This window comes from Branchiostoma belcheri, unplaced genomic scaffold, assembly GCF_001625305.1.
Source record: "Branchiostoma belcheri isolate BF01 breed outbred unplaced genomic scaffold, Haploidv18h27 scaffold32, whole genome shotgun sequence".
In the NCBI taxonomy this organism is placed as follows: domain Eukaryota; kingdom Metazoa; phylum Chordata; class Leptocardii; order Amphioxiformes; family Branchiostomatidae; genus Branchiostoma; species Branchiostoma belcheri.
In genome coordinates this window covers 574,658-601,255 of record NW_017803932.1, presented here as the reverse complement: position 1 = coordinate 601,255, position 26,598 = coordinate 574,658, and the positions used below count along the sequence as shown (strand labels likewise).

General features: G+C 41.8%; 1 protein-coding gene across 1 annotated transcript in view; it reads left to right on the top strand.

The window, feature by feature from the left end:
* Positions 1–10,947: 10,947 nt before the first annotated feature.
* Positions 10,948–26,598, top strand: part of LOC109474779 — a 20,508-nt gene continuing 4,857 nt past the window's right edge. The window contains exons 1-5 of the mRNA XM_019775140.1: positions 10,948–11,066; positions 17,308–17,388; positions 17,556–17,654; positions 18,051–18,134; positions 25,060–25,548. Coding sequence (XP_019630699.1) covers positions 17,328–17,388; positions 17,556–17,654; positions 18,051–18,134; positions 25,060–25,548 — 733 coding nt within the window. The 5' untranslated portion in view covers positions 10,948–11,066; positions 17,308–17,327. The remainder of the gene's footprint in view (positions 11,067–17,307; positions 17,389–17,555; positions 17,655–18,050; positions 18,135–25,059; positions 25,549–26,598) is intronic.

Sequence of the window (26,598 nt, the reverse complement as noted above, 5' to 3'; positions counted from 1 at the left end):
GTGGAAATATATAATTATTCCCACTTACGTCACAATGGACTGACATCTCGCGAGACTCTTGTTGAGCGAGATGTCAGGCCATGTGACCAACCCCTCATACTTCATCAGTTTTGTGAAGCGGGGCGACAGAGAGAAGGTAGCGGGGTTAGCGTACAACCCGTCTCGTGAGTAGTCTGGTAACTAGAGCGACGTGAACTCGGCGCGACGAGTACAGGACGTCAGGGTAGATGATGTAGACACACTGATGGCTTTCATTAAGGGTAGGCGGGGAAATTCAATATCTTGACCGGCGGCGTTATGGGAGGCCCACGCCTGGCAGCTGGCCATCGATGCCGCACGCACTGGCGGGTCAACGTCGGGAGGTACGAGTATAAGCCGCCAGGTCGAGGTACTAAGTAATAGAGGGATGGACGAGGAAGAGGAAAAACAGGAACAGCTAGAGATAGGTCCTCGGGTGTAGGTGGCGTATGTTTAGTCAAGGCCAGTATTAAAGGCCGGGGTAGCGAAGCACCCCCAAGTCGACCCTAATGTTCAGTACCCAGACTGTCTTTAGTGAAGAGGACGCAAGAAAGAAGAAGGCTGGACGGAAATGAGCGGGGACTCAAAAAAAAAAAAATCCCCCCCGCCCACCCCACACTCATTGTGAGAGTCGCATGTATGACAGGGAGCAGACACTCGACACTAGCTCGCCGAGGTCTTTTCCACCCAATCCTTAATCGATCACCTTGGCGAGAGTGGAAATATATAATGATTCAGGGACCCAGACAGTTTTGTGGCAGGAGAAATACATAACCAGTATGCACTATGGGAGAAAATCGCTACAGACCACCCTACTCACCAAACAGTCTTAGATTGGATAAAGAATAAGGTCAACGTTAAGGATTTCATAACCCCTTTTAAAGGAGAGTTTAAAGGACAATACTATAACTGCTCGTTTCCACCTAGCGCACAATTTGGGAACAATAGCATCTGTAGGAACTTTGAAGCTTTCATCAACAAAGAGATAACGGCTAGAGTACGCACGGGGGCAATAAGAGTGTGGGGAAAAGTAGGGCAATGTCAACCACCATATCTGGTCATGCCTTTAACAGTCGAACCGACAAAGCCAAGATTATGTTGTGACCAGAGGTATCTAAACTGTTGGATTAAAGATTGTCCGTTTACTCTGGACACGTTAAGAGACATTCCGCGACTTGTGACAAAAGGTACTCTCCAAGCAGAGGTTGGTGGGGGAAGATCGTCACCGTTTTATATATGCCTCGTGACAGATGACAGTCAGACATTGTTAGGCTTTCAATGGGGACAGCTGTACTATGTATGTCGGACGATACCATTTGGATTCAAGGGGAGTGGTTTTATCTATCAAACAACTGGTATGGTAGCGACCGCATATATTCGCAACTTAGGCGTTCCGGTCATGCAATATATTGATGATAGATTTATAACAGAGTTGTTAAGATGGATCAAGGATAAGTCTACAGTAGAAGACCGCATGAACGCAGCCAACGCGGCCATTTACATTGTATGTTACATACTAGTACAATTAGGGTATTTCCTCGGCCTTAAGAAATCCCAACTGATACCTAAACGATATATCATCCACTTGGGTATGGGATGTGACTCTATCTTGATGGCATTTGTGTTACCACTAGATAAGAAGGAGGTCTTTATAGTATTCAGGGAACACATACTGTCCCAGGAGAGCATTACGGTGAAAACGCTTCAGAAATGGGCGGGAAAGTGTGCAACACTCACCTTAGTAGTACCAGCCGCTATGCTGTTTACAAGAGAAGCGTACATGGCTATTAGTAAGGCCCAGAAGTTAGGAGGCATGGTGCCAGTGACAGGAAATCTCCGGCAGGAGATAGAAGAATGGAGGTTCCTAGACACTTGGCAGGGTAGTCTCCCATGGCGAGATGAGAGACACGTTACTATAAAGATGGCGACAGACGCATCTAACTATAAATGGGCTGCGGTGATCCATTTGGAGAATGGTAGAACAATCCACTTAGCTGACTATTGGAATGAGAGTGATAGGGCCCTACATATTAACGAGAAGGAAACGAAGGCGCTAGATCTGGCCATAAAAGCGGGAAAACCCTGGCTAACTAATGCTAGAGTCTTTGCTCAGGTAGATAATAAAGTGTTGCAGGCCGCCTGGGAGAGAGAGGGCAGTAGATCACAAAGCATGAACACGGCTATTAAGAATCTTTTCTGGACAACGGTTGATACTAACATAGCCTTGACTCTCAAGTATATCAAATCGTCTGAGAATCCGGCAGACACACCGTCTAGGTCCTTATCGAAGTCGGACGTTAAACTAGCTCCAAGACTTTGGCAAGAACTCCAACAAACCTACGGGGGAAGACAAGGACACACAATTGATTTAATGGCCTTAGATTCTAATGTGCAAATGGACCGCAAGGGGGCTCCCCTGCGACACTACACACCTTGGGCCACGCCACTTTCGGCGGGGGTAGATTTGTGGGCTCAAGATCCAAGCATAGATCCTAAAACGGGTGCTAGGGAAAATGCTTATGTATTCCCTCCAATTGGTTTGATTTTCCCGGTTATCAGCTTTCTGCTTACGAAAGGAGCAACGTGCACAATTGTTGTCCCTCATCTCACACCCACTCCAACGTGGTGGCCGCTGTTATACCATCGGGCAAAGCACGCCCAGATCTGGCAAAGAAGGGTGACACAACTGCCTTACTCTACCCAACCAAGAAAGGGTTCGTCCCGGATAAAAGGGGACTGAATTGGGACCTATGGGTCTTTCGAATATAACTTATGGTAGCAAAGACGTATCTTTGTTAATTGATGAATAAATTTTCCGTTGTATTGTTTCAGGTTAGAATCAAGTTGGTATGTACAGCGGCCGCCTTGTGTGAGAAGTGCAAGGAAGTCAATGACAGTGACTTTAAATTCTGCAAAAGTTGTGCGGCTCCAAGAAGAACCATGTACCAAGCCACCCGTTCAAAAGACCAAACAAGAGGGATGGCTCCTATAGATGTACACAAGATAGATGATAGGCTGGACAGTTTATTCAACACACCTTCTACTTACCGCCGACAAAAAGAAACGTTAAGAGATCAACTTCAATCCTTTTTGTTAGAATTGCCAGTTTCCAAGTCTATAGAAAAAGCCTCACATGAGGACATCCTACGATTCTTAGTCTGGAAAGAAGTTAATGGTAAAACAAAAGTACATTTGTCGCATTGTCCAAATTTGGGAACAAAGAAAGGATCATGCTCATGTCCCGTGCGCTTGGCAGCTGCAACAGTAGACTCACTAATAGGAAAACTCAGGTCCATTTTTTCAGAAGTGGGTAGGGGTACTAAGTGGGAACCAGCGATAGGTGCCACTAACCCGGCAGCGCATCCAAAAGTCAAGGAATATAAGAAACTTGTTGCTGAGGAGCAGGCGAGGGCGAATATTACACCAACGCAGGCGACACCTATGTTTCTGGATAAATATAAGAAGTTAATTGCTCATATTGACAGAAAGATCTCAGCACAAGACATAACACCATTGGATTTATACATACTGGCCAGAGATGCTTGTTTCTTCAAATTATTGATGTTTGGGGGGGATCGAGCGGGAGACCTTTGTCAGATGTTGTCCACAGAAATACTGGTGTCACCTACGCGATCGACATTAATCTTTAACCATACGTTTGGTAAGACACTTAGGGGGGCGAGCAACAACATGTTTGGGGTGGCTAAAGTAGATGACGAGGCAATATGCCCAGTAAACGGCGTGATGAAGTACTTGGATATGGTAGCAGAATTAGGAATGTCCCTCACACCCGGCTATTTCTTTCGATCAACTTCGAGAGATGGTCTTGTGTTGGAAACACAGTTTTCCGCTGAAGCTGTTCAGGCTAGGCTAAAAAAGTATTTAAGAGAGATGGGTCTAGATGGAGGGGAAACAGTGCACAGTTTCCGGACAGGAGCCGCCATTATATTGTCTTTATTGGGAGTACCAACCACACATATTATGTCCCACATTGGTTGGAGAACGTTTCGAACGGCAAATCACTACATGCAGTTAAACACAGTGTTACACGTTAATCAGGCAGCGACAGCCCTAGCCCAAGCAGCAGTGCAGCGGACGACAGAGACTTCAGCCCCAGACATAGGCCAGTTAACTAGGATATATGAGGACTGTAACGCCCTTAAGAATTTCACACAACTTATACATTAGCACCTCAGTAAGGTAGGGGTTTGTAAGTTGGGTTGATCAAGTATCGCGGAGTTTAATATAATGTACTGATCATTTATAGGGGTAGACTGAAACAGGACTAGTAATACAATTGATGCTAACAAAGGAAAGTGTATCAATAATTGTATTGGAATATAGAACACGCAATAAAATCATATTGGTCAAGTAAGGAACATTTGTCTCTTTATTTCGATATAACATGGAATATATACATGTAGATATATATATAGATATATATATATGATAATCATGCGCGTGAAAACTGGATATAAAAGAATAGATGGGAAAACTACAAGTACAGGTATAACGAGAATATTCTTAACTAAGGTAGGGGAGGAGAGAAATAAGGCATTGGGGAAAGTAAGTTTTGGGAGAATAATATTGAATAGATAAGGTCTGGGGAAAGGTGAAGTAAGGTTTGGGGATTATTGGGAGGAGGGAGTAAAGTGGGAAGGGAGAAGAAACGGTGGAGTCTGTATGAATAGGAACTTAAGAGGAGTAGAGGCGGAGGAAGTGGAGGACGTCCCACTAACGCACAATATCAATCCCCATACCTAACATGTGAGATGTCTTCTACACCGGAGCGGAGGGATACTTGATTTGGATAGGTTACTATTCTAATCAAGTAATCCCGCGCGCAGGTGGAGAAACAGAATAAAACAAATTAAGAAGCAGGTGTTATAAACAGGTGAGACAGGTGAGGGTAGTCATGTGCCTTCAGCCCTATAAAACACAAAGTATAGAGAGATACCACGCAGTACGTGAGGAGGCAGGACCGAGAGAGAGGGATACAGCGGACGCAAAGAATGACGGGGTATGATTGTAAGGAATTAAAAAAAAAAAACACCCACACACACACACACACACAGACGACACATAGTCACTTAGCAGCATAGCTCCGTCAGTGGAGGACGTCCCACTAACGCACAATATCAATCCCCATACCTAACATGTGAGATGTCTTCTACACCGGAGCGGAGGGATACTTGATTTGGATAGGTTACGATCCGATTCAAAATGACCGCCGTCTGGATGATTACATTATCTTAGTAGGGGACACAGGGCTCAGCAAAGAAAACTTTAAGCACTCTTTCGATGTGTCTCTACATTGAAATGTTTTCTGTTGGTCTACAGGTCATTGTTGTCATTAATTTTGAGGAAATTGAATATATTCTTGTACTTCTCTCATCACTAATCATTTTTGTTTTCCCAATGTTAAGTGCAAGTTACTTTGTTTGCAACTTTGCAAATTCAAAATTCGCTTCAAGTCCGACTTCAGCTCGTTTTGCAACTGTGCCACAGTAGGGACCGATGATGCTCGGTTGGGTTAAGGCGGCCTAGGCTGATATTCATGTTTGAGTTCGGGCATGTGTCTGTATGATTGCCACATACATGTTTCGAACCCGAATCATGTTCCACCATGTTCGATATGACGTCATTCGAATAGAACGCGTGTTCGAATTCGGGGTTACCGGCGGTCATTTGTATGTTTGCCCTGTAAACCCGTGTTGTTACGCATTTTATTCACGGAGTATGACTTAAACGGCTTTACGCGCAGCTGAAAACAACATTAATGATCTTTAGAGTAATCCATGTTTACGTATTATCACTTTTTTTATCAAAATTGTCCGAGGCTATTTTGCATATAAGTCGATATTTTTTAACTGTGACGATTTTTTAACGAAAAATGACAGAAAAAATAGCTGTTTCTGTCGTTTTTGGCACAAAACAATGTAACTGTTATTTAAAACAAAATAGCCTCGGACAAAATTAATAAATAGGGGGTTGTAATTGGCTTTCTACTTGTAAAATACCATGATGAAATGTGTTGTTACCGCTTGCGCGTAAAGCCATGAAGTACACAGCATTTTTTAACCAAAATGTTGATTTTTAACCCAAAAATTCAGAAGTAGTAAAAACAAAATAACCTTTATTCAATGTGTTCCAAGTACTACTAGAACTGTGTGAAGTTTAGTTGTGGTGCGACCTAGCTATCAAAAGTTACAGGCATATGTATGAAATACTGCTCATAGTATGCCATAGGCTGCCTTAACCCAACCGAGTGACGGAGTGGAGTCATCTGCATACATGACTACCGTACTACATATGCTCTTTTGTGTCATTGTGAGTAGGTCGTCTGCAAATAACATTTGAATTTGCCTGGACTACAATGAGTATCAACCATCACGTTCTATTTGTACAAAATGAACATAAACAAAGTGATACATTTAGCATGTTTCAAAAAGTACAAGGCCAGGTTTGAGATGGGATCGAATCTTAATTACATTTTGTAGTTTTTATCTGTAAATTTACATATTTGTGCAATGGTTGTCCTTCATATTACAATGTATGTTTCTGGAGTTTGTGTTGTTCTGGCAGGTCATTAACCCTAAGATTAGTCTATTTATAGGTGTGTTGACCCTGCAGGCAATATATTTTATCTCTTTAACAGACAATGGATATGGGCATCACATGGAAACACCAGACAGCAGTAAGCTGCTTGGGTCATTAGCAAGGGATGGGGTCAGATATATTGCATGTGTTGATAAGAACACCTTTTAACATAATATTTTCCCTACCCCCTTCTTACCTCAAAACAACGTGCAACAAAACAATCCTTAAAGATAAACATCTATATTGTATCATTATGGTTAAATTAACTCAAAATATCCCTATTGACATAAGTGACAAAAATACAGCGAAAGATAACAAAGCCACAATTTTATGGAGTGATGATGTCGGCTACGACTTGTCTATTTTCTAAAACTGAGAACGTAGCTGAACTTCTTAAAGGCAGATCGTTAGATTTTACCTTTAGGCGTTGTTTTACGAGTCTTGTGGTTAAAATATCATCGACCGAAAATGACTTTTGCACATGGGCTGCATGTTACCACAGGGGCTATTCGTTAGCTTGTTACATCGTTATTTTAACCTATTTTTTTCTACTTCATCTACATATACAACAGGACATTGTAATCATTTCATTTCAATTCCTGCAATTTTAGGTCATGGCTATAGTTTTCTAAAGTGGTTTGAAGTTTGGACTATCAGATTTTGCCCAGTAAACTATATTTGTAGTTATTCTGCTCATCAATCACGTTGACAAGCCATAATTAGCACCTACGTGGCCAGTAATTATCAATAATTTGCCCTTGTGCCCTAAAATGTTTGAGGCTTATTGTTATGCATTGACCGACATGTTTTTTTTAGCTACAACGTATCTCAAAGCAAAGACAGGGTGCGGGTGTTACAGAAGTACCCAGCAATTCATACATTCCCTGTTTACTGTTAGGAGGGGACGGGGCAGGTGTTCTGATAAAAAAGATACACATGAAATATTGCTGAAACAAGGAAGCTTTGCTCAAAACAAGGACGTGCTCAAAACATGTTAAGCTAGAGAAATATTAAATATACAAGTTTGTCTTTAAAGTTTCTACATCTGCTTAATGATTGCAAGGAGGTTTATAGGGAGCCTCCTGGGTGATTGTATTAGGTACTTTTAGCTTGATTTACTGGTAGTATAGTGGACTGTCTTTGATTTAAGGTAAAATTGCCACCAACCGGTGTATGCTACTTTCCCCCAAATCATGTACAAAGGGCATAGATCAAGCAAGGCAGAAAACTACAACTGCTACGCCCCCCCAAATAAAAAACAAGATTTCATTTGATTTTGTCTTGAAATGCAACACTCATCACCTGTTTATTTCTCTTTCATATGTTTTAAATAGTCCTGGTTGTACTTAATACTATTACTGTATAATAGAAACACAGAGGGGCGATGCATTTTGGCGGGTAACTAGCCTCAACTATCACTTAAACTACTATTTACAAGCACGAATCTTGTCACAGAGCCATTACAATAATACCCAACTGCCTCATTGTAATAATATAATGAGATCTGTGCTGGGGTAGCTTTGAACAGCCTTAACTCTACAGAGAGACTTAGGACGCCATGGTCGGCAAGTGCACTCGTTTGCCTGCCGTACTTCTTTGACCCCCCCCCCCGGAAAGGAATTCCTTTGTTAGTTTCTCGTTATTTATTCATAGAAGACAGCCGGGAAAACTGTCGGAGGGGCTCAACAGCACCAGCAAACTCCACAACCAGACTGGGACCAGTAGTTGATTCAGAAAAATCAAAAACTAATGACCCAAAACTGATGACCCCTGGTATAACATTTTACAGTGCATTATGTATTTCTCAGTCTACCATGGATAATAAAAAGACTGGGCAGTCAAACAAAGTCACATAAATCGTTGAGAAGCAGTAATATTAACAATTGTTATGCTCTGTTTCAGAGAGAAGACCCATCATGAGGGTTTTCGGTGTCATCTCGCTTTTATGTGTGCTTCTCCTTCAAGCTATCTGCTCAGGCAAGTCTAATACACTCTATACCTCTCTTATATCAATAGAAATGTTTCTAAAAAAAGTCTGGGAAAACTTTACGTTGTCACTGTAGTATGGCTAAAATAATGTTTTAAACAGTTGATCTGAAATTGACGCCAATAGGAGCTAGATGCCGCAATTTATGCAGACAAAAAATATTGTTTATGATGCCAAGGACATTATGATACAGATTGACCCGCTAAATGACTATCAAGTCAAATCGTTTCTGTAAAATGGGTCGACCGAAATCACATTTCTAGGTCTCTTTCAGGAAATGGCTCCAATTTGGCAGATCAGGCTGAGGGTGTTCTGCCAAAGGAACCAACTTTTGACCGGCACCGGATATGCAATCCCCCAAACTCCTGTCAGCCCAAATCAAAGGAAATACGACAGGGCTCCGTGCCAGGAAAAAATGCCTTGTACAGTGATCTGATCCCGACACCACAAATTGGAGGCAGATGGCTCGATCTTGATACCGTCAAAACGTAACAACCAAAATGTAAAAAAGATACCAATACAACTAGCAGCCTTTCGCTAATTGGTCAAACAGCTTGTTGTTATTCCTTCATTGGTTAAACCTCTAATTGTTTTGAAAAGTCGGGCTTTTAAGATTAAAGTTTGTTCTACCTTCATTCGACCCATCTAAAACAGAGCTTAATGTGCCAGCTTGAAACCAGTTTTAACCTTTTTTGCTATGTTTTATTAATGTCCCACCAGAATTTGCCCGTTGCCCAAAATAGGAAAATACGACCTTAAACTAAAGGAAAAGTGGAAAGAGGAAAGTGAAGAGGGGGGGGGGGAGAGGGAGGGGGGGGGGGAGAGAGGAAGAGAGAGAAAGAGAGGGGGAGGGGGAGGGAGAAAGTCAGAGAAAAGGGAGAGAAGAGAGAGAGACGGAACGAAGAGAGAATAATTTTACTACATGGATGACGGTATCGTTACATTCAACACATGTTATATAGTTTGATCAAAGGTTCGGTCGTGTCTGCAATAACTGGACGTTTCTGATTTCATAGATAAGTGTAATGTTGCACTCGTCTGCGATATTAGGAGACAAAGAGGAAACAACAGTCAGCAAGTGATTCTTATCAAGATTCCTGTGTACACGCGTATATCATTTCCCATGCATGCTTAGCTTGATAGACTTAGCAGGTTGCAAGGTTGCAATTTGTGAACAAAATACACATCTTTACATTTGGCATTTAGAACCGAACCGAACAATATAAAATTAGCTTCACATAAAAATAATAAACATAATAATAAGAAAATAGAATAATCATTACCATGTAAATTTCTGTGCATTCTGACGACAGCTGCCAGTTTTCCTCAAAACAAGTCATTCATATGAATCATAAATCAGTAATATTATACATGAAAGGTGTCACATAGTTTTGAGTTTTGTTAACTTGAAAATGTTGGAAGTGGATTATTCAGTTAGATATTCAGTTAATTGAACAGAAAGAAGTGAGTTATACATATTTTGACGTCCACGACTGACCAGCATCAAACATAATATCCATCCTGGCGACCCCGAATCTCCCTCTAACCATAGGCCAAGTTAAACTCAACCCCATGTGTATCTCCTTATCATGTGTATCTTGTCAGCCTGTAACAACATTCTAAAGGGTTTGTACTGTACTACTTCTTTTTGCAATTAATACATATTTGAATTTAGATATATTTGCTAGAAATTTCAGACAATGTTATGTTACTGCTAGAATAATTGTTCAGATAACAACTATAACCTAACTGGCTGGCAATTTACTTTAGGTTGCCAAATACTGTTAATCAAACTGTAGAGAAGGAGATATTCATGGACAGTGGACTGGCACAAACAAAGAGGCAGAGAGAGAGAGAGAGAGAGAGAGAGAGAGAAACAGTGTAACCAGTGTACAATAACCAGAAGACGGCAGCATTCAATTTAACATCTGTTAGATGATTTTAACTCAAAGTTCAGTCACGATTTCGGTGACAGGAAGTCTCCGAATATTTCGCTCGTCTGCAATGTTAGAAAGGGGAAACAATAGTCAGCGATTCTTGTCAAGATCCATGTGTTAAATTATGCTTACTAAAGTTACTTTTCCGTGACAACTTCCTGATGGATTCAGCAGTTTCTCTGTGTATATTTTGGTCACGATTTCGGTGACAGGAAGTCTCCGAATGTTGCACTCGTCTGCAGTGTTCGAAAGGGGAAACAATAGTCAGCGATTCTTGTCAAGATCCATGTGTATAATTATGCATACCGAAGTTTCTTTTCCGTGCCAACTTCCTCAGGGATTCAGCAGTTTCTCTGTGTATATAAAGCCGGTCCTGTCCTGTGCCGCATTCGTTGTAAAGTTCCACGAGCGGAAAGGTCCTTCTCTGTTTCATCGGCGCAGCTCCTTGTCGACTTCACCGGCGAAGGTCCTTGTCTGATTCATCGGCAGAGGTTCTTGTTGGTTTCTTAGCTGCATTGAGCCAGGTGAGCATTTATAACCTATTATATATAATTACACAACCACAGCGATTTACTCGTATTAATGGGCTATTTCTCATATCGTATCGATTGGGCCGCTATGGGCCGATTTACTGTATACAATTTATATGAAATTGGGCGGTAAAACGGTCTTTATTGACCGATGATGTCAAGTTGAAGAAAGCAGATTATTTGTAACAAAATACAACCGTTTATAAACGCGTTAGAAAGCCATATGTGAGCCTCTACGGACTTTAGCCGAGAAGCTACAGTGATTGCTGAATAGTTCAGACAAAGGAATCCTCCGAGAGTTGTCAAAGTCCCATTCCGATGGTTTATTCTCTCCAACAAAGGTCGATCATCACTAACCTGTGGTTAACAACACTGAAGAATCTGTCCCTGACCGTACTCCGGTCTTTCTGATAGAACTCCTTTTTTGGTGTTTACTCCTTCAACTGTGAGGGATCTCTCAAGAAGAAGGGTCTAATGTCATCTTCTCTGTGGTTCAACTCAATTTTGAACAATTGTTTTTTCTAGAATCTTGTCCACGCCCATGGCCGAATTAGGCGAAGTTCGTTTAAAATAGTGTAATCTGATTGGTGACCGAAATTGAGTATTTCGTAGACTTTAATCATCACATACAGGAAACCTGCTTGACGTTCGCCCGCCAATTCTTCTGAGCGACCGGCGATTTGATTAATTTCTCATCTATCTTACTGATGCTGAGTGACCTTTGGGGTCGCTCCCTGAAGTTCAATGAAGTTCACTTGAGTTCACTGACTCGTCCGAAAGATCTAGGTGTCAATTTGATTGAAGGGATGGTAACAGGTCTGTCGTTCAGTGTGGCTATGCCACGGTGTAGGAATCCCACGAGACAATAGGTTATATCATCAAAATACATAAAAAAACAGTCAGTTGCATAACAGTTCGTGTATGCTTTTGTCACCGTTCCCTTATACAAGCTACTTGTGGTTTCAGTGATTATGACGACAGCCGACCGCAATATAGAGTGTCAGTTCCTAACTCTAAATTACGAACGTAATGCCCTCCTAATGCTTAGGTCACATTTGAAACGGCGCCCGTTCGGCATGTCCTCGGTGTAGACGCCGGCCGGCGTCATGACGCCGAGCGTGCGCCGTACTGTCAGGGTCACAATTAAATGTTACTTTACGGCTCCCTGTCGGGGCCTGCTTGTGGGCAAAGGCCACCAAATGGCGCATGCCCAGAGGGCCCAGTCTGAGACCCCTTTGAGTGAGTGCAGCCAAACCAACTGAAAAAGCCTTTTTCTTGGTATGTGTGGATAAATGCTGGCATTTTCCAGCTGGAGAGTTATTTCTATTTCTATTAACTTGAAAAAACTGGTTGTTAGGGTTGTTTTGGCTGCTTGGTAGGTTCTAAAACTAATCCCATCTTCTTGTCTTTTGGTGGTCTTCAAGGGGGTCAGAGGTCATGCTGCCAGTGTTTGCATTTGCCGTGCCAGGTATCGCTGGTCAAAAAGTGAAATTTTTGGACTAAATGGACAATTTGGAAGTTGGACTACCCTGTCAATATGTGTTTGCAATAGTTGAACACTCAAGTAGGTGATTGTTGACAGCTCAGTTCTTAGATGTTTTCCATATATTCCAATAGGGGCTGGAATTAGTGGGCTGTGCCCTGATTGTGCTCCGGCCGGCGGCTCTCATTAATATTCATAAACTTTTGCGGCCGGTTTCTGTCAGGGACCCGTCCGGTGCCCGGTCAGTCGCCCGTCTTGACCCGTGCGGCGTGTGGTAGGGTGCCGACCGGCTCTTACAGTTCGGCCGGGCAGCTGTCAGGTCCCTGGCGGGTTCCTGGCGGGATCCCGATGGGCTCCTCTCGTGTTTTTGAGCAGGTACATATATAAGCGCTGCACTGCCTGCTACCGTTCACTTCAAGTAAAGAGTACACGTCAAGTAAAGAGTAGACTGAAGTTGGCGATGCAGCGTTCAGTGCAACCTGCAAACAACTTACAAGCCCGTCTAAGATTGAGATTGGTCTTCTGGCATTGGTAGCTGAAGAAGAGAGGCAGGCAGAACTGGTGCGTCGCAAAAGTAACCGAGGGCCTACTTTCGAAAGTACTTCAACAGTGACGCAGGAAGTACTTCAGCAGTGACGCAGGAAGTGTGCCGTGGCAGCTCCTTGCTATTGAGCAATAAAACCACTGAATATCACTGAATGTTGCTTCTGTTGAAATTTGGACTGAAAATAAATGCCAATAACTTCTGATTCCATTTTATTACGAAGGCATATGATGTAACAAGAGATAATGTCAGACACATACTATTCCTGTTATGATCTGTTTTATGAAGTTGGCAAGAGAGCCGTGCCGGCTGTTTTCCCTTGCCCTTCGACATTCTGACACACAAATACAAGGTGTAACACACACAAGTACACGATGTAACACACACGTGGTGAACTGTGCGACGTAGTCTGAGGCAGGAGTTTATATATGCTCCCTATAACCCCCTTTTCCTGACCATCTGATGCACTGATCAGCACATGTGACGTCATAATCTTAGGTAGGTGCCTGTTCGGCCGCCCGACGGGTTCCGGGCAGTGAGGTTACGGCGTCGCTTCGGCGTATTTCGCCGAACGGGGCCCGAAGTGTTTTTAACTCTGAGTTAAAATCGATTCGGCGACCGCGCGGGGCCAAAAATAGGCCGGCAGCCGTCGGGAAGCCCGCCGGTCTCCGTCCAGGTCCCGTTCCGTAGTGCCAAAAAACACGCCGAACACGCGCCGAGCGGGCCCCTTTCTTGAATTGTGACCTAAGCATAAGGCAAAACAGCCCCGGGCCAAAGTAATTCAAACTAATTTGACGGGAAACACGGGCCGGGATAAGTTAACACTTACACCATCACATTCTTCTTTGCGGTATTCTAAACAATAGGTACCACTAGGTTCTGTCCACTGGCAGGCTGATTCCATAGTATGCCAACGATCGCACATGCCTTACCGGCAACGACCTTATTAGCGGACGTATTGACGCCACGCCTACATGGGAATTTTTTTCCTGTCCAACCAGCGAAATTTTATTCAACGCTTAACTTTATTTAAAGGGGACACTGTCGCCTAAGAGCAACCAGTTCGGTTAAAGAAGGAATCGAATCCATCCAATCTTCAGTTGCCAGTCTTAATTTATGTCTTAATCAGGTCATAGGCCCTTGACTTTTTTGCCCCGCGGTGGTGTAGTTACTTCCGCATCCGTTGCGTTTCGCTGCGGTGTGATGCGTTGCACGAGAAACACGGCAAAGTCGTACATGTACAGGACACTATATAGATTGTAATGTATGTGCAACCCATATATATAAATATATATATAAATAAATGTAAATATGAATATATATAAATAAATATAAATATATATAAATGGACAGTTTAGTTGCCCCGACGGCAGGACAGACTGCTATGGGACCGGTGAGGTGAGGTTTACCAAAAATGTGAGTATAGTTCTTTGGGCATACGTCAAAGGCACTCCTATACCAAAGTTTAGGTCATTTGGTTGTAATGGAGCCAAAAATGTACATTTTTTGTCTGAAAATAGCAGAAAAGACCTGTTTCACACCATTTTCAAGTGATGTATGCCAAAGCTGCAAATGTCATTCTTTGAGCATATGCTCAAGGCACCCCTGTACCAAATAACGAATTCTACATTCCGTATTTCCGTAGAAAGACATGGTACAGGCTAGGTAAATAGTATGTTGCTTCGTTCACAAAAGACTCTCTGACCACTATAACTAAGATAATCATCTTCAAAAAACCTACACTATACATACACACAACACCCACCAAAACAATATCACACTGTCGAAGGCATGAGCCCTCCGAACTCTAGTTTGTAACTGTAGAGAAGTAATTTTTCTGTTGCGAGGCACGGAGGAGGAAGGGCCTGTTTTTGCGGGTTCATTTGTAAACGACCACATGTGACCCCCAAATAGAACGTGCGTTCGGTTCGAATTACCCAGTTCGATTGAATGCAGTTCGGGTTACAGGAACTTTGCAGTCCAGATTTGACCACCGTGTTTTGTGGTGACTTAGTCTAGACCGATCCATGTCCAGTGTACGTATGTAGGAACAACATATTGCATTTATTATTATTTTGAAAGTCTCCGCACCTTAGTTTGAGATGGCGATGATTGACTTCGATGTCATCACCTAGTTGGCTTGCTGCAGAGGTGTTTAGCAATTCAACTGTTAGCTAAGAGTTTTATGTTGTTATTGTTTGTGCTTATATTTGTGTTCCGTAACCAAACTTAAGCAAGTCATGATTTATTATGTATTTGCGCTTAACCTCCCAACCCATGCTACAAATCTTACACTAGGGAAGGTTCTGCTATTTAAAACTGACCATGATGTCTAATTCCAAGATCCAGGCATTCGAAAGATCCAGGCATTCTTATGGAAATGTTGATAGCATTGTGGCTGCCACCAAGGTTGAGGAGATTAGCCATTTCAAAACTTTGTTTTCTGTTTAATACCAGCCATCTTGACAGGATGTCTGCATAATTAATGACTTTCTAGACTGTTTTACTGACCCTGTCATCATGGCACATTCTTTGCCCCGATGCCTTTGTCATAATTGGTGACATTTATTATTACGCAAAAATGAAGAGTGGTGGCACCAGCTAACTAACCGGTGCTGAACTGTACTTAGCAGTTACTGGTAACCTTCATCAGACCATTACTGAGCCCCCTTGTGATTTCTCACAGAGACCTTCTCTAATCGATTCGATATTAGAATGAATGAATGAAAGACCTTTATTGTACATTTGTGCTCTTAACAAGCTAAGTACAGGTCATGAATAGACAAGGAGAAAGGTACAGCAATTGCACTATACATACTAATGCGATCTACTATTTACATGTTCAACTTCTTCTCGCTTCTTGACGCAGTTAAATATGTACGAGCATATAGAACTAATAATACATGATTTGTCAAGTTTTATAAGAAATCTGAATTTTTCTACTTCATTTAAATGTCCAAAGCTGGGGAACTTATCCATTATATAAGAATCAAGGGAATCTCTTTCATTACTATATAACGTGCAATCGACTACAAAATGATACTCATCCTCAATCTTATCTAAATCGCAAAATTGGCGAATCCTTTGCTCTAGAGGAATGCGGTTGTGTCTGCCTTTTTCTATGTGGAGTTAATACGAACTGCCCCGTTTCTCCAGAGACACCAAAGGTGATATTAACGCATTGCTACATGGGGAGGGGGGAGCAGCGCGCATTTAATTCTTATCTATTATTTTTTAAAAATAAAGTATTGGTTCAGTTTCATGTTAAATGTCAAGTTGGGCTGTTTAAATACGTGTACTTGTCCTTGATGTGATCGATTTATATATTGTGTTTGTTCAATAAGGCCATGTTGATTTGATTATATGGATGACATCCTCCGGGAGCCCCAAAACTGATGTGCGCGTGCGAATAAAAAAAAGTTTTGCAAAAAAAAAGTTCTTTTCATTATGAAATCTACGTGGTCATGAGGGTTGAGCAAATGGCACAGAATATGGTTTGGCGAATAATCTAGTCTTCAAGTTCATTTCTTTACAATTTCATCTTTTTTCGTTTGATTTAGGCATTCTACGACATTGGTATAGTTTTTATTAATTTTTGTTGTAACTTATGGTATATTTTTGCTCATTTTGCAACTGTTTTGTACGATTTACAGTATGGTTGAAACCTTTTTTTTTGTGGAAACGGCCGAAAATTCATGCGCGCGCGGATGTCATCCATGTAATCAAATCAACATGGCCTAAAGAATAAAAAATTGTTCGGGATGAGCATGTTGGCTGCTGCTACTGTAGAAAGCCAGACACAAACTTTGCAACATGTCTATTACTTCAGGTTTTGTACAAACCATATCGACGTACTAACTTCATTGTCTTTTGTCATATTTTGTTGCACTTTTGTACATATACAACCTTCGATCTATCTATCTATCTATCTATCTATATATATATATATATATATATATATATATATATATATATCCTAGTAGGCATTTCATCCGTCTCGTAGGACCATGAAGAAGAATCATCTTCTACATCATGTACTTATTTTTTTGCTTTACGCTTAAAGCGTCTGTGTTCTGATGCGAGTCTCTGTTTTTCTTCCCCCCGTTGTAACCCCTTCTATGTATAAATTTTGTGTGCAGTATCGCTACGAATACAAAGACATAACTTACATGTTCTTTTTAATTTCATTTATTTTGTCTTGGATACAGAGTCGCTGGACTGGACAAAGATGACCCGTCACTTTGAGTTTGTCCTGGCACTGGCACTCCTGGCTGGAGCCGTGTATCCAGGTAAACATTTCCATGATATCAACGGAAACAATGAAAGACAAGTTTTCCGTTTGGATCTAACATTTGCCCCTTTTAACATGATAAAAACGTGAAATGTGTAGTTTTCGGATGGAAGTCAAATGATGGATCGGACTAAATACGATTTATCTCTCAACTTTTACCACAAGCCAAGAGCATGGCACAACAGCCGGAAGAGGAACAACAACTGAATGAAGATGCCTCACCTGATATTGAGGAAGTGGAGATGTTACTTAAACAGCTGGAAGGTAGAGAGACGTTTGTCTTTATAGTGCGTTCGATACCAATATTGCATTCTCATGTATTATCTCTAGAAAGCAGCTTGTACAATTGTACCATAATCTCATATCATGAAAGCAACTTATGCCAAACTTAACAAATATGATAAGAAAAAAGGAGAAAGTCACAATTGTCGTCTTTCAGTTTTAAACCGAAAAAGGTGGGTTTTATAGACAGAAATGGAAGATATTTTTATCGAACCTTTCTTTTTTGCTTGACTATGTCTTATGTTGAAGAGGAAACAAACTGTGTCATAATTTGTGTTCTTTAGTAGAGCTTGCTATTTAACTTAATCGTTTCATTGTTTGCCTTACATGTTCACAATTGCATACAATTGTACATAGTATTTCATTTTGTTGACACAGATTTGGTGGAGGAAGAAGTGATGGCCGGCAACAACGGTATTGATGATCACATGGCAGGACTTTTCGGCAAAAGGCATTTATCCGGTAAGCATGAATTTTTATGATTATTACTAGCGTCGCTCACAGAAAAAAATAACGCCGACGCCCAACAAGACTGCGAAGGAGGCTAGGTGCATCTCTCGTCCTTGTCTCGGCCACTGATAGCGCATAGCGTCCAATCGGTGTACGGTCAGTATCCTAGACTTTGACAATAAATGCCGTGGTTGCTGAACTTATATACGCAGATTACCCACAATTCGCTTAAAAAAACACGAATACAAGTATCCATGTATCCAGTGTATAATGGATTATCTCACATATTTGAGGGCCTGCATGCCGTTTTCCGTTAAGCGTTACGTGCTGTTTTGATTCACCGTTAATCGTAGCCGGTCCGCTCTAATTCAACATTAAGCGTTATCGGTATATTGATCGTTAAGCGTATAATTTTTTTCTGTTAATTTTACCAAAATTAAAAGAAAACGAAAATGAAAAGAAAACTACTCTCCTCTTATCATCCGAAAACCCACAAATTACGGAAAAAGTGGGATCCTTTGTCTCCTCTGTCTTCAAACAAGTGCTTTCAAAAAAAGCTGACATTTCAGCTGACGAAGGTTTTACTGCCGTTATTGAGGTAGAAGTTGTTGAAATGATATTACCCAAGTTGATGAAATTGGTACGAGACCACTTAAAGAAGAAAACACATCTGATAAAAAAAAAGCAAAACAGCGGATGTTAAAAAGAAAATTAAAAAAACTCATAGGTAGGGACTTGAACAATTAGTTTTTGAGTGTTAAAAGCAAAACAACGACTGCTAAAAAGAAAATTAAAAAAAGCTCCTCTCGGGGATCGAACTCGCTATGTGCAAACCCCGCCACGTGCACCGCAAAAAAGAAGCATTCTAAAGTTTCATTCAGCTTTTTAACACATCTAAGTATCTAAGCGCTATAGTTTTAAATACCATTAATGTAAAATGCATTTTAAACAGGCAGTCTCTTAGCAAACGCCCATGTTTTTTTAACCAACCTGAACAGAGTGTGTTTTCCCTCTCAGCCTGCCGTGATCCACTTGGAATGGAATCCGGCTCCATACCGGATGGAGGTATTACTGCATCCACGTCCTATTACAACGAACCCTACCGCGCTCGCCTGAACGGGGTTGCCGGGGAAGGGGCATGGTCAGCCCGCACGCTCGATACATCACAATGGTTGCATGTATGATATCTAATGTAAAAATAGTAGTTTTGTTCTAGGCTGTGGTTGTCTGTCTGCGAGCCTTTTGTTACTACGATTAACAGGCTCTTTTTATTGTTTAATGTGTTAGTAGTTTCTGTCACTAACAGGAAAGTGATTAAGTTTTGCACTCCTATACTCATTGGTACTGCTGCAGAACGACTGTGTCGATATCTTGTGTTCTGCATATGATATTGTCATAAATTCTGAATGGTAGAAAGCTCTTGGTTTTGGAAATATATCGTAAAAAGTATGGAACCTCTAGTGGCTTGTTCTAGATCTCAGAGCCAACTTCCTTTTTGCTGTCTAGGACTGTTATGTCCAGAAACGCGTCTGAGAGGGCACAAAAATGGACACGTCCGACTGTCAGGCACGGATAGGAAAGTCCAACATCATAGATATGCTCCAAGCATGGTTCTGGACATGGTTCTAGAACAAGCACAGTTCTTGAACTATGAAGGACCATGTTTCTAGTTAGTTGAGTTTTCCCACCCACGTGATGCTATTCAACTCTTACGACACAATATTAAACACCCACCTACACACAAATACACATACATATCCCAGAACAATACATCCGTCTTTAGGGGTAGTTGATTTAGGTAGCGATTTAAGCAAAATGTATGTTCAACAGGTTGACTTAGGACTGATCAAAAGCGTCTCAGGCACCGTCATTCAGGGTCGACGCAAAGACGATCGCAGCCAGTGGGTGACTTCCTACAGTACAGTACCGATGGTACCGCATGGGTTACCTACGCAGGCAATGATGGTGTTGAAACGGTAAGTACGGTACAGACAAATATTTTTTTTACTTGGGGTATTGAACGTTTACTGCAGGTGAAAATAATAATCAAGCATGACTTATCCAAATAAGGACCTAATTTGCCTAATTTAAGAGGGCATGCTATAATGGCATTCTTTGTTAAGATAAGACTGCCTTTGGGTGTAGAATAAGATCAACAGATATAATTCATGCAGTTTAGGATCCTATTTGCATAATCAGGGGGATTGAAATATTTAATTAAATACTGGCTCCGACTACACAACCTCCCTAACGATAGAATAGTTAAGAAAGCTTACGATATTGCTGTGGAACAAGAACACGACTGGGCCGTTCATGTGCAAGACATGTTATGTAAACACGGTTTCCAAAATGTTTGGCTAAACCCAGTAGTTAACGCCAAACATTTTGGAAACGTGTTCAAAGAACGGCTCAAAGACACGTTTGTTTCTGGCTGGAGGCAAAATATCAGAAATTACAGCAAACTGAAAACCTACTCCAAAGTTAAATCTGACTTCGTTTTTGAGAAATATCTTTCACTAATACAAAACAAATCTTTCGCCGCTAATATAACCAAAATACGAATTAGTTCACACTGTTTAGAAATAGAAAAGGGACGCCATAACAATGTACCAGCCACCCACAGATGTTGTCCTATTTGCAAAGATATTGTAGAAGATGAATTGCATTTTATGTTAACATGTCCAGCTTACAATGAAGAAAGACAAACACTTATGAACTCTATCGCCAACAACACAAGTATTACATTACCTAAGACAGTCTCAGATACCTTTACTTTTCTAATGTCATGCCCCGATGCAATCTCACCATATATAGGCCAATATATTTCTAACGCCTTAGTTAAAAGAAACAATGTCATTTCCGAAACAGTCAACTGATTGCTTACACATAACAATGGAATCAACTATATATATATATATATCCATTATACTAGTAATACTTAAGTATAGGACAGAGTAGTATTTAGTTGTAGATTTACAGAACCCCTGTATAATGTTTGCCATTCCTTTTGTATACTAGTACGATGTAACTTAAGTTCGATTCATATACAGCATGAATGTAGTACTCTTTTACGCATTAGTTCAGATTTTAGATTTGTACTTAGTACCCCTAATTGCCATACGATGTATCCGTACATTAGTTGTGCAATAAACTTTGACTTGACTTGACTATAATTTCTCAGTCATAAAATCTAACAGCATTTTGTTTTACAATATTACAGACATAATATATGGGTTGTCACAGTATTTATTAAAAATTTCCTCATGATAATAGCGTTTGTGCTGTTTACAGTATTCATTGATAATCATGAAAGTATTGTGACTACTGATTGAATATATGATTATCGAACCATTGAAGCTAGCTAGGTGTTTTAAAAAAAAAGGACATGCGGCCTTTGTCCGAGGTCGGTCAGTTTACATTTTTCCATGCAATAATATATCCAAATTTATTCCAGGTCTTCCCAGGCAACACGGACAAGGACACCCCTGTCACCAACCTCCTGGAAAACCCAGTTGTTGCCCGTTATGTTCGTTTCCTGCCCATGTCCTGGTCTGGTTGGATCAGCATGAGGGTGGAGATTTTAGGCTGCAGTGGAAACAGTAAGTGTTTCTAGTAGTATGAAGTGCAGATTGTCTGTTTTACAACTTTCCTGATTTGAATCGCAATTTGCTGAAATGTAAACATGAATTATGCCTGCCCTACTGGCTGTGAAACTTTACTTTAAAAGTCATGGAATGAAATTGTATGGCCTAAGAAAGATTATGGCCTAAGAAAAATTTTGCTCCGCATCGTTAATTATCCACTACTTCTTCTGCAATGATAGTTTACAGCTTGAGCCTTCATGCCTGCAGATAGTGACTAAAGTTGCTGACGGAAAAAAACTTCTACACCTGTACATGTTGCCCGGTATTAGCTATCGTTACAATGTTGTTAACGCCCATATCACAATATTTCTTAGCGCCTGCTTAGACACGCTCTGAAGACGATGTTTTAAGACAAAATCTGTAATGTTGTCCAAAGGGATGTGTTCGTCATTTTATACATGAGGAGTAAAAACAAGGCAGTTGTTGGGTACTAGTCAGGGTAATTAGGAAATACGTTATGGCCGTCCTGGTGTCATAAATACTCCTTCGTCTCTTGTTTAACGTGAACCTATCGCCCAGCCAAAAAAATTAAGACACAGTATAACGTAACCGTCATGCACGATCTTAGCAAGGATTCACATGGGAAACGCCTATATATTAAGATAATGTAAAACAATCTGAGCAAAGTGTGGAGTCAGGATCCTAAGCCATTGGGAAAGCCACGGTATGAGGATTAAGTCACGGAAAGCCTGCGGTCCTTATTTACTTAAGAAAGGCGCCTTGGTTCAAAAAGTAATTTTTTAACTTTAATGGCCTTAATGTAAAATGCAGGGATTCTTCCAACAACCTCCATAAACAAAGCCAATCTCATTAAAGTATGTTTACGCTTTCAGTCTGTCAAGATCCACTTGGAATGGAATCCGGCTCCATTCCGGATGGAAGCATTACTGCATCCACGTCCTATTACAACGAACCCTACCGCGCTCGCCTGAACGGGGTTGCCGGGCAAGGGGCGTGGTCAGCCCGCACGCTCGATACATCACAATGGTTGCAGGTGATTATGGTTGATGTAATTATGTACAAACAAATGGAAGTTATAATTTAGGCTTCGTTTATGGTCCTGAAAGCGCTTTGGGAGTATCAAGAACTGTGTCTCATGGTAGATAAGCAGAGTGTTGTATATAGGACTGTGCTACAGAAACCGATCAATCGAATTTCGTGTTGTATTAAAAACTGTAATCGCGATTATCTAGCTCTCTTATATCATATTAGAAGAAGCTTACAAACAAAAAGAACCTTGTTATTTTGTTGCATGCAGAATATTTTATTAAAAAAGCAGTGACTTTTGATCAAATTTATCTAAAACCAACATAAATTGTACAGTGTAGTTTACAGAGCAGGAGTTGTGCTAATTCCCTTACCCTTGATCCAGAGAAAACAAAACAAAATAGCTTAAAATAATAGTAGCTGAAAATAGCTTAAGTACACTTTGATAAGGCTTCTTCCCAAAAACACTATGCTTTACCCCCAAAGCCTCTGTGTTTCAAGACTTGTGCCCGGTCAGGAACAGTTCCGGACAGTTCCCATATGTCCAAAAACGTAGATTTCTCCTAAAAATGGTTCTTATAATTCGTCGAGCATCAAGACTTGGCATGGTGCTAAAACAGGCAGGTTTCTAGACACAACAAGAACCTTGATTCTGTGTCCGGGTAAGTAATTATTCCCGCCCATGTAATGACATGACTGTTCAGATACAATAGCTACGCGCGTAAACACACGCACGCACACACACACACACACACACACACACACACACACACACGCGCGACACACACACACACACACACGCGCGCGCGCGCGCACACACACACACACACACACACACACACACACACACACACACACACATACTCGCAAACAATATATTTCAGTTCAGGTAGTTGATGATTTAGCAAGCGGTTTTAATAACATGTGTGTTCAACAGGTTGATTTAGGGAGGATTAAGACCGTCTCAGGCACCGTCATTCAGGGTCGACGCATTGCCAACCAGTGGGTGACTTCCTACAAAGTACAGTACAGTACCTATGGTACCGCATGGGTTACCTACGCAGGCAATGATGGTGTTGAAACGGTAAGTACAGACAGAACATTTAAATTCTTCTTTTATCGAAATCGAAAGGTAGCCTTGCCTGCACCAAATATATCAACCTTTTTCGAACCGAATCATTTTTAATGTGACGTCATTCGAACCGAACCGTCATTCGACCCCAGATCCCGCGGTCATTTACAGTAAACTCGCAACAACCCGCTACTTCAAGCCCCCTTTTAAATGGGTTTCGCCTAACAGTAAGAAATCTACTTTTTTTACAAATATAAACCGACTTCGGGACAGTACATCTATGCCGCCATTTTATAGTGGATACGTAACATGTAACGATGTCACTGCCGTCATTGTGGGTGGCCTTAAAGATCGTAACTCTTGTTTTAGACTTGACAAAAATCTCGATCTGTGTCGGACGGATTTTTAAATCTAAGTCTTAAAGTCGTAAGTCTAAAAGCTAACACGTCTTTGGCCTTAGGTGAATAATTGATTTATCTGATTATTGTAGATCACACTGTGATTGCCATTTTCCATTTTAATGGACATTGTCGTTAAAAGCAATGAAGCATTTATTCGACAATGAACAATAAAATATTAACCTTTTCTGCATATAACTGCATAAAATTAAATATTGCAGCTAGGTATGAATGCTACATGCTTCGCGTTAAAATTAAAGTCAGCCAGTGTTCTTTATACACGAATTAATATATCCATTTACCTTTCAGGTCTTTGTAGGAAATACTGATAGAGACACTCCAGTAACCAACATCCTGGAAAACCCAGTTGTTGCCCGTTATGTTCGCTTCCTGCCCATGTCCTGGGTTAGTTGGATCAGCATGAGGGTGGAAGTTTTAGGCTGCAGTAAGTGTCTCTATGTACAGTTGGGTTTTAGATTGAATATAATTTTGGATAACCATAGTTCGGGACGCACATGCAAGTTATGCGTCTATAGGGCCCGCGCACGGTCCTTCTGGGTTATGTTGGCTAGGGGTCAAGGGTCAAGTTACTGTCAAGGAAATATTTACGGGATTACAGTATCTCTTGCTATTTTATTAGTATCAATCACAGCGAAGTCTGCTAACATGGCGATTTATTTGAAATGTTGGCAGAAGTGACTTCGAATCTGAACATTTCCTTTTAAATTGCAAGCTTTAAAGGTTTTATTGTTTGTTTTTATTGCATTTTGCATAGGTATAGTTAATCTGTTAATCATATGGACAGTAGCCAATATCCAATACAATTCCAACGACAGACTTTTCAGGACTGACCCTCGATGTTGCCGGGGTGAGTTCCGCTACAGGTGACCTCCATGACCCCATCCATGATGACCCAAACGTAGCATTAGGAAGACCTACGCGTCAATCGAGCACAGGGCATGAAGGCGACCCGGCTCGAGCTGTGGACGGTAACAGGAGTCCTCACTGGGCTGACAATTCCTGCACACACACGAACGAAGAAAACGACCCATGGTGGTACGTCGATTTGGGACGTCAAGTCACTATCGACCACGTCGCCATCGTCAACCGCCGTGACCGCCGTAAAAGGATCACACCCTTCGACGTCCACGTCGGGGACAGCACTAACGTGGCCAGCAACCCGAGGTGTGGCGGACATCACCACTTCCCTCGGCCTGAGACGGAGAAGGTTGTCAACTGCGGCGGATTGAGGGGCAGGTACGTGGGCATCAGGCTGCCGGGGAGGAAGCGAGTCCTGACGCTGTGCGAGGTGGAGGTATATGCAGGTAAGTACCGTACCGTACTATACCATATCATACGGTGGGGGAGTTTCTTACAGAAAGGACAAATTTTAAATTGGACATACAGATCAGAACTGACCTGCCTAGCTGCTGCTGAGCTTGGCGTGCTTCTCAGCACCACGGAAGGTCCCAAGTGTCTGCAGTGCCGTCTCATCAGTTAGACGCCTCCCTTCCTCGACGTTTCGCCCCGTTCTGCCTAAGACGTCTCTGGGGGGTGGGGCAACGGAGCAGGCGTCCCTGCTCCGCTTCGGTACTGTCGCCACTTCTCTGGAAGGACTTCCACGCCTTATCCTTTCTCTTCAGCCACAACACGAAACTGCTTCTTTCTGCTTCTTCGAACCTGTCTAGTGAGCTGTGTCTGGGCTTTTCCCCTGATGTTGAAGTCCCTGCACAGACGCATGAAGGAAGTCCCTACAAATCCTCTTACTCCGACTTCTACTGGGTATAGTCGCGTCTGCCAGCCTTTCTGCTTGCACTGCTGGACCAGATCATCATATCTCAGTTTCTTTCTTTCAAATGCTGCTTGTACATTTTCTTCCCACGGGATGGTTAACTCAATGATCAGTACAGCTTTCTGATCCTCGGACCACAGAACTAGATCCGGTCTAAAGCTAAGGTCCCAATTACGCCGGTGCCCGTCGGGGATGTAGCCCCGGCCGGCCCCGGCCGGGTTCAGGAGTCGAGCTGGCATCGGCTGTCGTGGTCACAATTAAAAATTTCCTTCAGTAGCATTTTGTTAGAAATTTTGTCACCCTCTTTGGTCGGTATCCGGCAGGCACCCGACAGGTACCCAGCAGATTCTCTGACGATGTCTTGTATTGACCTATACGTAATGCAAAATTCACGTATTTGTTGTGATCATTTGATCTGTGAGGTCACACATTTTACCCGGGTTTACGAAGTACACACCTTTATTCTGTTCATCTGGTCTGTGACGTAAGAAATGTGTCCCGGTGGAATGCCGGCAACCGGAGGGGTACCTCTCGGTGTTCTCACGATGAGGTCACGGCGTCTCTTTGTCAGCGGGACCCGGGT